This window comes from Engraulis encrasicolus, chromosome 3, assembly GCF_034702125.1.
Source record: "Engraulis encrasicolus isolate BLACKSEA-1 chromosome 3, IST_EnEncr_1.0, whole genome shotgun sequence".
Taxonomy (NCBI): Eukaryota; Metazoa; Chordata; class Actinopteri; order Clupeiformes; family Engraulidae; genus Engraulis; species Engraulis encrasicolus.
Window position 1 is genome coordinate 37569385 of NC_085859.1, and position 11417 is coordinate 37580801.

General features: G+C 42.8%; 2 protein-coding genes across 3 annotated transcripts in view; both read right to left on the minus strand.

Moving 5' to 3' along the window:
* grk5l (G protein-coupled receptor kinase 5 like) overlaps positions 1-6189 on the minus strand; it is an 84411-nt gene extending 78222 nt beyond the window's left edge. For both annotated transcript variants that reach the window (XM_063195338.1, XM_063195339.1), the window contains exon 1: positions 5692-6189. In XM_063195338.1, the coding sequence (XP_063051408.1) occupies positions 5692-5743 (52 nt within the window). In that variant the 5' untranslated portion in view covers positions 5744-6189. The remainder of the gene's footprint in view (positions 1-5691) is intronic.
* A 1726-nt stretch (positions 6190-7915) lies between these two features.
* lsm1 (LSM1, U6 small nuclear RNA associated) lies at positions 7916-11189 on the minus strand. Its single transcript, XM_063194467.1, has 4 exons — positions 11033-11189; positions 10625-10693; positions 10167-10282; positions 7916-8778 (listed from the first exon to the last, which is right to left on the minus strand). Exons 1-4 carry the CDS (start codon positions 11076-11078, stop codon positions 8608-8610), a joined length of 402 nt encoding a protein of 133 aa, XP_063050537.1. The 5' UTR covers positions 11079-11189; the 3' UTR covers positions 7916-8607.
* Between the last annotated feature and the right edge of the window lie 228 nt (positions 11190-11417).

Sequence of the window (11417 nt, forward strand, 5' to 3'; positions counted from 1 at the left end):
ACCATCATACCGCACGCACACACACACACACACACACACACACACACACACACACACACACACACACACACACACACACACACACACACACACACACACACACAGTCTCCTCTTTCTACTGTCGAACAAGGTGAAAGATGATCTGTGAGAGTGTTTCCAGGAGGATCATATTAGATCTGTTAGCAGAGGAGCTACACTACTACTAATCTACTACTACTACTACTACTACTACTACTACTACTACTACTACTATCACAGGGCCACCACTTGAATACAGTAAACAGCACACATACAGTCATGCAAAACAACTGTGTACTGCAAGGAGCTATTTCCAGCCTTCCTCCTCCTCCTCTAGGCTACCTCTGAGGTAACGTGAGGTCATGGGTGACGTTTAATAGATTCTTTCCTGCAACCGCCATGCCACTTTTTAACAGGTGAGATTCCAGCACTAAAATTCTCTCAACCGGTAAGAAGCAAAAAACACGGTACGGGAAGCCAATTGTTAGTTGTTAGCCTGTTAGCAACTTCCAAAGTTGTCAATTGGAAAATGCATAGAAAACAACAAAGTAGATAGTGTAGTAAGCAACTTTGGTTTCGAGAAAGGCACACCTGAGCCCAACAAAAGAGGGCCTGAGGCCAGGTCGCAGATTGAACCTGAATGGAGAGATGTTTCAGTCAGGAGTACGTCGGGTCTTCAATTACAGAATAGGGGGGAGAAAGTGAAGTGTCCAGTGACACACGTCGTCACCGGATACTCCCCCAGAGGACGGACGCAATTGTCACCGCTGTGTTGTCACTTTTGTACAGGAAAGACCCCTGGGTGACCAACGGGGCTCCTACTAAAGGAGCATCATTTGCCATCTTAAGTAGATCTGTCACAGGGTTACGAGGCTACTGAGCAGCGCGAGGGCCCAGGGTTTCCTAGCCTGGGAAAGCCCATGCTGCCTAGCACGATCATTCCCATCTGAAAGATGGCATGGAAACCCTTGCAGAAACAGAACGGAGCAAGATGAGATAGACATCACAGATGCTTTGGCTACAAGGAGGAACTGCTTGGGCTACTAGAAGGATGATGCTGGGGAGATGATGCTGGGACGATTCTATGCTGGTGGTGTTCTGGTGTTTGGGTCTGCAATCCCGCCATGTTTAGACAGATTTTGAAACGGAAAGCTTGTAGTTAGTTTACAGGTCCATCACGTCGACACCAGATGTGAAACCAGCTTCAGATAATATTTTAAATACGGTAGGTTAGATTGACCTCCTCCCCTACAAGAAAACTAGACTGCCTGTGCAGTCGCCTTCGACTGCTTAAGGTATATCCCCGAAACGCGACGCTTCCAGTCCCCAATCATTCCTACCACTCCCGTCCACCTTTTCATGAACGTTTATGATAAATACAAAATATAAAATAAATATATTTAATATCTACACATAGATCAATGACGTGCAGAGGCTTAAAACCAAATGACTATTGTGAAAATGAAGGAAAAAATGGGGCAAATTGTAACACTGTTTTAATGGTTCACTATTACAGTGGATATACCACATTAGGTACAGTGTAATAACCAGTGTAGCAATATTTAATACCACGTCATACCAGTGTGACACCATGTACCAATTTTGTACTTAGGCCTATATCATGTAGGCTATTTGTGTGTAAGTGGTATTACATGGTATTGCATATTTGTACACTGGTATTACACTAGTATTACATGGTATTACATATTGTTACACTGGTTATTACACTGTACCTGCTATTGCCTATTTTTACACTGGTATTACACTAGTATTACATGGTATTAGATATTGTTACACTGGTTATTACACTGTAGGCCTACCTGATATGGTAGATTCACTGAAATGGTGAACCATTAAATTAAGGAGTTACCGGGCAAATCAATCCACCCAGTCAGAAGTTATGGGCCAAATACAAATTCCACCATTTTGAAAGTGTTGACCTCCAAACTCGAATCAGTTCATGAACCTACCCTGCAGCATTCACACACCAAATCTGGGACAAATCCATCCACCCGATCAGAAGTAATGGGCCAAACAAAAATTCGGCCATCTTGAATTCGGCCATCTTGAAATTTTTGACCTCCAAACTCGAATCAGTTCATGAACCTACCCTAGAACATTCACACACCAAATCTGGGACAAATCCATCCACCCGGTCAGAAGTTATGGACCAAACAAAAATTCGGCCATCTTGAATTCGGCCATCTTGAAAGTGTTAACCTCCAAACTGTAATCAGTTCATGAACCCACCCTAGAGCATTCACACACCAAATCTGGGACAAATCCATCCACCCGGTCAGAAGTAATGGGCCAAACTAAAATTTGGCCATCTTGACTTCGGCCATCTTGAAATTGTTGACCTCCAAACTCGAATCAGTTCATGAACCTACCCTAGAACATTCACACACCGAATCTGGGACAAATCCATCCACCCGGTCAGAAGTTATGGGCCAAACAAAAATTCGGCCATCTTGAATTCGGCCATCTTGAAATTGTTGACCTCCAAACTCGAATCAGTTCATGAACCTGCCCTAGAGCATTCACACACCAAATCTGGGACAAATCCAAACATGCGTTTCGGGGATATAATGATAAGACGGTGCAATAGCCAGAATAAGGGAGTCCCCACCGGTACTTTACATTTCAGGTAGGCAACTTGACAAGCAACACTACCACCTTGACTAGGCCTCCTGAAGAAGACAAAAAGATTGTGAATGCAATTTCTAAACTTCCTTCAAGCTATTGATTTTAAGGAGGAGGGTTCAAACTACATTTCACACGAAACGGCACAATGTAAGTCTTATCCTTTCCCATGAAGATAGTCACACATCTGATACGGCTGATACGGTTAGACCTCCACTCGCCTTGACTGTCTGACAAAAGTCTTGCGGAAAACACAGAGGGCAATGAGTGAAATCCTGGAATGTTTTCCTCCTTTCCTTCTTTGCTTAAAATTCTTGCTCTTCTGCCCCCGTCCCTCCAACTCCATGTTTGTGCAGAATTTTGGTAAACATGTATATGTTTACCACACATAAAGAAGTGGTTCAGAAATGAAGGTGCTCATTTGTACACAGTCACTGTGCCACAGAGACATGTAAGGCCACATCGAGTCTGAACCCAGTGGTCTCTTGCTCCTCACACCGTGCATCAGTCAGGCTGCTGGACGCGACATGTTTTTATTTCCTGATGCCTGCAACTGATTAAAATATGTCTGATTTTGTCACCGACTTGGATGCGAGACTGTGGGTTTTCCCAGACTTGTCTCGTACCATTCAGTTGAGATGACACACCAGCGCTTCAACCCCATTCCTCTCGTTTCCTTTTTGCAACAGGCTACTCACGCAGACATGTTTGTTTGTTTTACGTACAGTAAACAATGCTGGGATGCATGCAGTCCTTAAAAGGAAGCTAGGAGGAGGAAGCTGAAGAACAAAGAAAGCATTAAGCAACTTTACATAGCAAGCCTAGTGCAGTTGATAATGGAGGGCCACTAAAACGTAGTGCCCATAAAATCAATAAATACATAAAAGGGAGTATGGGGAGGGGAGAGGTTGTTATCCTCAGGGGTAGTGAGTGTAGTGTACCAAATTCCCAAACCCTTATGCCTCAAATGGTGCCTTTTATGTGGTGAAACTAGCCTAATGACCATCCATTAATAATACATGCTCAGAGCCAGCACAACACACAATGCATCCCTTCCTCTCGTAACCAGGCTCAATTATGAGCGTTAACCTTACAGTGGCTTGATGAACAATAGCCTAGTATCTGTCTACCTATGACCTCATTCAACCGCTTCCTCCTCAGTCCAGACCATTTTGTTTCTGGCGTGACGACCATTAAAGTTTCCAAAGCCCCTCGACAGTGTTTTGTTTGGAGTTGAGAAATGTTGTTCTTGGCATGTTTTCATCTTGACTAGTGGTCTTCTGGTACTGAGCCACTCGAAAAGCAAAATAAACTATCCATATCTCTGCGTGTTATATTGGGAGTAATAATGTCACATTCGTTATGCTTCGATTGGGATGGTTTTCAGCAATAAACACACTGACAACACATTCTTTCACGGAGAGACACTTGAATGATTGGCAAAGAAAATAAGGATTTACCACGATATGACCCCGTTTGTAGTGTACTGTATGTGCCCCCCCCCATTTCTTCATTCCCTAGAGTAAGAAAATTATTTGATGGTGCATGGACAACAAGAGGCAAGGAAAGTAGGTGCAAAGCAAAGGTCTAACAGCACCAGGGATAGGCAGGACAGTACACCGCCTGACTGTGTAGGCCTCTAGTGTGCGTGTGTGTGTACAACGAATGGCTCTCGCTCATCCTCTCCTGCTACAGTCAACTGCTACATCAATGGCACAAGAGTGAGAAAGGGAGCCAGAAAAGTAGTCAGGAACACAAACATTGAAGCATTAAGTCCGACAATCACAACTATACCATAGGAAAAACGAGCAGAACAGCAGACACTCAAACAGTGTTCATGATGGGTCAGTGCTGCTGTGCAGACATACACTGTAGGCCTACAACTCAGTGTGTAGTGCAGAACTTTATGAAGTTGTAATGGATTTGCTCGTCCACTGCATGCACAGAGACCGCTTACGCTTTAGTGTGGCAAAATGTCACAATGTGGTGATATTGGTCACCCAAGGGAACACAGATTATCGACCCTCCAACACATCCCTACAAGGCAGTGTGGGCTAAAGCACTTCAGAAATTGTGAGAGAATCGAGTTTTCTGTAGATGCTGCTTGATCGTGTGTGGCTGCTGTCCGTCACTTTTCTAAATCAACCCATACACATTTCGAGTGCCAGCAATTACATGATGCTACAGTGACAGTCTGACGTCAATGTGCATGTCTACGAGCGGCGCAATGGCGTTAATGGAAACAAGTGGGCTTACTGACTCCGAACAGATGTGACAGCCATAACGATTCCCCGTGCCTCACTGGACTGTCTATGTATGGCACATGCACGATTCCGGTAGCGCGAGTCGTGGGGCCCTGTACTGTGCCCACTTGAGGAAGTAGAGGTTCTCTTGTGGTTATCGTGGTCAGCGGTGAAGCCCTGGATAATGTTATGCGATACATACATGAGATTATCGACCTCAACATGCATTTGCTCATCGAATGGGGTTAGTCCAGGTCCCATTTGGTATTTTGTTGAAATCGAAGCTTGCCTAAAGTAAACCATAACGCACTAACCATTTTTTCCTCACAAAGCCCACGAATATCAAGTATCATGACTGCAAGTCGTTGGCCAAACACATAAAACATGATGTCACTGGAACACATGTAAAAGTTTGCATTTGATTCCATTAAATGTCAGAATCACTCTGGAAATTGCAATTTAGCTGCTACCTCCGAAGCGTAAAACGGATGTGGGAGGCTGATGTTTTAAACAGTATGGAAGGTGAACCTCACACACGAACTGTCAAACGTTAAACACGGGCCTTCTAACAGAAAGCTTCGCACATACAGTCTTGTTCCAATATGTCAGTAAACCCAATCTTTCTGAATATGGCGAAATGTGTATCGAAAGTAAGATTACATCACCATTTAGAAGTGTAGCTGTTCAACGATTTGAGCTAGCGATTTGGAAACGTTAGCGCGTGCCATTTGCGTCCACAAAACGTGTGTTTTTTTTCGTGGAGAATTTCAGTGATTTGTGTACTTACCCTCTCTTGCCTTTAGCAGTACCGTGTTGGCGACAATATTCTCCAGCTCCATCAATATCCAATTTGATATTATCGTTCGTTGAAGTGAAAGAAGTACAGAGACCAAACTCGCGCTCCTCCTGGCAGAGTACTTTTTCGCCCGTTTAAAGCAAAAGGGTACGTCAGAATATGTGCATAGTAGTACAACGAAAATTTATATTCGTAAAATACTGAAGAATGTACTATATACACGCGTGGTTAGTGCTGTCCGTTCCAAAAATCGCTTTGAGAGCATTTCCAGTTCCACACGCCATTGGCTTGGGCACAACGCTGACAGGAATCCCATCAAACAAACACAAACAATCATTCAGAATCAAAATCAACTAGAAAGAAGACTGGTCTCTACATCCTTTGATGATGCATTCCCGAGAGTAGACGAGGTTGGAGCATGGTAGATTACAACCTTTAGCAGACCACAGGGGAGCTCACAAAGTAGTTGCTTTCCCTTCCCTACAGACTAACAGAATGCGAACGCGCTCCCCCTGTCGGCTATTGATGGAACTGAGTTTGGACATGGCTGAGCAAGTGAAGAACTACTATGCTACTTTCCTCGTGTTGTAAAAAACACTGTCGTGTTTGTTAAAGTTTACTTGTCTTTAACTAGTTTATATGTACTGCTACTATCAGTTATCTTACCAATTACCGATAGTAAGTGACAAATATGTTAAGTACACTGTAAAGTAAATAAATAATATACTACATAGCTACATTGCCCAATACTGTCAAAGGGTGGCGGTATTGTCGTGTTGTTCGCAGAGCCGTACATGAGAGCCGACTGTTTGAGAGCAGCACCGCATCCTCAAACATGCTTGACTGAACCATCTTCTTGGAAATGCCCCCGAGAGCACATATAAGCATATTGCTCAATAAGTTCAAACATGTTCGTGCACCAGCCCCCATGCCATGATGGATTTGTGTGGTTTCCACATTGCCAACTACACACTTTTTGTTGGACTTCTCCCTATTGTACATCCTGATGGCAAATGAGAAAATGACCTTTGAGTTGTGCTTTTGTGAGATTGAATTAAACTTCTATTGTCAATGGCGTCTTAGACCATCATCACGAGGCCACAAGCACAACGAAGGACAGGAGTTAAGTTAATGGAATGACTTGGTGAACATGCTGAGTGCCAGGACCCAGGGCTGGATGAATGCACAGGCTGGATAAGGCTGCAGCCTAGGGGCCCCCACCTGCCAGGGGGGCCCTTTGGCCATAAAGTGATAAAACTGCAGAATTATGACGATGCAATATTAAAAAGTGTATCCGTCATGTTCAGTACAGTTGGTAGACATGTTATACTCAATTCCTGATCCTTAATTATGACACTTGTCGCAAAATTTGCCTTCTGAGGGGACCCACAGCAACCTGTAGCCTAGGGGCCCCAGGCAATCTTAATCCGGCCCCGCCAGTACCAACTACATTTTCATATTCACATCTGAGGCCAGCACCCCAAAGATGGTTAAATTAAAATCTTCAACTTTTAACAGTGGTGAACATATTGGATGAATTATGTAACAGCAATATTAGTTTGATGTCCGTTTATCATGACATAGCAGCTGAAAAAAATGAGAAATGTGTAGACATGTACAGTATGTCCCTGAATAGGTACAGTAATACATGGATATTGAGGTTGTAAGTGAAAATACTCACTCAGAAACTGCCATTGCGACACCCTGTGCACATAACAAAATTGCATTTATACCCCATAAGTGCAATGGGCAGCACAACTGGCACTACACAGGAGCAGTGCACGTGGTACAGCGGAATGCTCATGGTACCCCAGTCATGGAGGAGGATATGAGAGAACACTGGCTACTCACTTCACCCACCCATCCACCTGAAAGTGTCTGGTACCAAACCGACAACCCTCTGTCTACAAGCAGACAGCCCATGACAAGCCCCACGTGTACACAATCAAGCTAATTAATAATTTAATTTTAAAAAATAGTATTATTTGAAATTGACGTTGGTGGTGAATATTCAGAAGAACAGGTTTGTGAATGTTATGTCCTACTAGACCACACAAATCAGTCGAGTAATAAATATCATTAACAAATGTTTTCAGGGACCAGAATTTAATCTTCAACTGGCCAGCTGGCAAATTGATTGTTTTGTTCAACCACCATCTTTAAAAAAGAAAAGAGAGCAATCCATATTCACCAAATTAGACATCACGGCAAAACATTTTGCTAATACAAAAGAGGTTTAATTCACAAAATTGTCATGGTTGGTTTCACCATTTTCTTTCAACATGATACTGAAACAAAAAAATGCCAAGATAGTCTTTCAACATAATCAACACAGGAATATTTTTTATACCTTAACTTCACAATCATTTTTGAAATCAGCTTCACCAAGTGCTCTTAAGTTTGCCCACAGACTGTGGGGGGGGGAGGTTATAGTGTCAGGCAAAAACCAACTCATCTGCCCGCCCACCCCTCAAAAGAAGATGATAGATCTATCGATACAAATAAAACAAATGACCAATAGCTTTGTTTACACCAAAGACTATCAAAAAGGATAAGTGCTCTCTTTGTTGAATATGAACATTTACATGGAGGGAATACTTTGCTGTTCTTTCTGTATATGCTCAAACCAAATAAAAAGCCTACACAAATAAAGACCTCAAATGTAGTGATAGTCTTGTCTGACTGTACCTGTCAAGATCTTTGATGGAACAATCAGCCAATACCCCACCATGGTTGGTCAAACGACAAGTCCTCAACAACGCATTGCAACTAAAAGATAGAAAGAAGAAGAAAAAAAAAACCTACAACAATGTGCGACTGAATCGCAACAGAACCGTTGTGTAGTATTTGCGATACATGGAGAGACTTAACATCAAAATAAAATTAAGTAAAATAATAAAAACAAAATCAAAAATCGTCCAAGGCATCTGCTTTAGGCATAGACAGGCCTCTCTCCTTGACAGCTTGTAGTTTGAGCCGCTCTGACTCCTGTTTTGCCTGTTGCTCTATCCTCTGCTCCTCCAGGATCTCCTCAATGGATACACGCTGAAGGATCTGGTCACACTCCTTGTCCAAGTCCTGTAGGGAGAGGCAAGACATTGGCAGGTAAGTCACAGCAGCTTTCGACTTGTCGTTAACACATGCATGCGCATAGACAGCAATGCACCCTGGATGAAAATGATTTCCTGTCAAACTTTGAAATTTCGGGGATGTTGCGTTGACGAGGTGACATGTCACATGGTGTCAAACTATCGTGGGATGAATGCGACTGCAGTCAGATCTTGCAACCTCTGCAGTTGCTTATCCCCTTCAACGCTCGTCTGCGGACTGCCTCCGAGGTCACGCGCCCATGAACTGGTTGGTCAACAACTCACTCACGTGTGTATATGGGTCTTGTCTCACACCTCTACACAAGTTTGCGCAGGTCCCCACTTCAGCTCCTCCTCACTGCCTGTCCCCCCACTCCTCACACGTGGTGTGCTAGTAGAGCAAACCGGTGCAAGCTCATCGTCTCGTTCATATTTGTGGCCGACTTTAAATGCGCTGTATTTAATAATACCCACATCGTGTCAACAAGTTCTCGCTCACGTGCTTTGTCAATGTTGATCGACAGCAACGAAGTCGTATTCGCCTAATTTCTCAATGTTCTAGTAAGCACACTTGGAAATGTGTCAGCCTAATTAGTCACGCCCAGTGATTGGATACCCTTTGGTGAATCCTGCCGAGTATTCAGTCACTGGGCGTGACTAATTAGGTTGACATTCTTCCAAGTGTGCTTACTAGAACATTGAGAAATGGTCAGAGGCTACGTCCGAACACTGTAGTAGGCACACTCTCCTCACCAAAGGCTACCACTTGGCATCTCGACCAGTAGCTTCTATTTAGAAAGCCAGCCATTAGTATGCACAATTCGGATGTACTACAGCACCATCATTTACACAACCTTTCAATCAGATTGGTCACACTCTCTCCTCCCTCTGGATGCACTACACTTTCAAGTTAGCCCGTCCCACAACAGAGAAGGGGCAAAGATGAGTCGAAGTGGTACAGCAATGGGACAGGCCAAAGTGTGTGTCGTTATCAATCACATCATGTAACATACTGTACACACCATAAAGCAGGGAAATCATTGCACACACAAATCCCAAATAGCCATACATCTCCAAAATTCTATGGTAATTTAACTTTCTTCCAGCACATGGTACTATTTAACATATTGTATGCTATAAACATGGTGTCTGGCCTGACACAGAACTTGTATTTATTTGTGGATATGTTAAAACAGCACCATAACAATAGACACACATAAAACAGAAGTAAGCTGTGTTATGACTTACAGAGCTTCCCCCCCTTAGTTAGCTGAAATTGCACATTCACAATAAATATTACTACACTACAAATGTCATTAGACGCGCGTTATAACAAAGGACACACATTGATCAATTTAATTTAAGAAAATGACTTACCACTTCGCCAAGAAGAACGACATTCTCTCCCCGGACTACAAATATACCTCTGGGGATGTCTCCAAACTTCTTTCCAACATGAATGCGTTCCACAGTTTGATGCAATACCAAATTCGCTGTGTAAGAGAAAAGAGTTATTAATTTGATTACTTTCTACCACAAATTGTGTGCATAGAAATGCACACAATTTTGAAGTGGGCACACATGCAGGTCACCTTATTTAACGGTCTTTGCTTCCTTTTGTAAAAGATTGATGGAGAAATGTGCAAAACCTCCAATTATACAGCAGTAACACTAATTGACAGCATGGATGACACTGCAGTTTGAATATCTTTGATGTTGTCCACTCCTCAACAACCTGGTAACTGATAACGTGCGCTGTAGAAGAGAATGGAAGGTTATATGCCACCATTCATGGAGGTAATCATAATCCATGAACGGAGTGGTTTGTTACATACCAAACTGGTCTATGCTCCTGAGGATGCCTATTAACGTCCTTCCATCACGAAGCAGGACGAGATGTTTTTCTGTAATGGAACAAGAAAAAACACTGTATGAAGAAAAGGTCTTCTATGCACTTGATAGCAATGCCCACATCAGAGCATGTGCTATGGCAGTGAAATGCAAGCGTTTCTAGCCTATACGAAATATCGTGGTCTTTCGGAAATATACATTGCATTCTTCATTACATTTGTAAGCTGCTACAGCGTATGTGCAATGTCCATTGAACCATTCTCACTACAATTTCTGTACTGGTAACCCGGCGAGCCCAGTACACGGTGAAGCTAGCTACACCTAGCTCACGAGACTGTTACCTGATAAAGTACAAGGCCATTGCAACAGCCGTGCAATAAAGTACAACTTACTATCGATGTCTTCGATTAAACTAGCAGTTCCTGGCATGTAATTCATTTTGGTAACATCTGTAGCGAGCAGGGTGTCAATTTAATAAGTTACAGCATCAGGCCATGTATCACTCCAAACAAGCATCGTATTGGAACAGGAAGCTGTGTCCAACGAAACACACACTTCCTGTCATATTTAACCCCTTATGGTCTGCCTCATTATTACAAGATTGGTTATCTGTTAGCTACTATGACCTGAGTAAATTAATCTTTACCCATAGATGTGTTGTAAATATACACGTGTACAGAACTGGCACTTTCTGTTTATATAATTTCGTTGACATACTGTCGCTTATGTTAAATGTGTTTACACCCTCACATGGATAATTTCTATGTATTTTCCTAT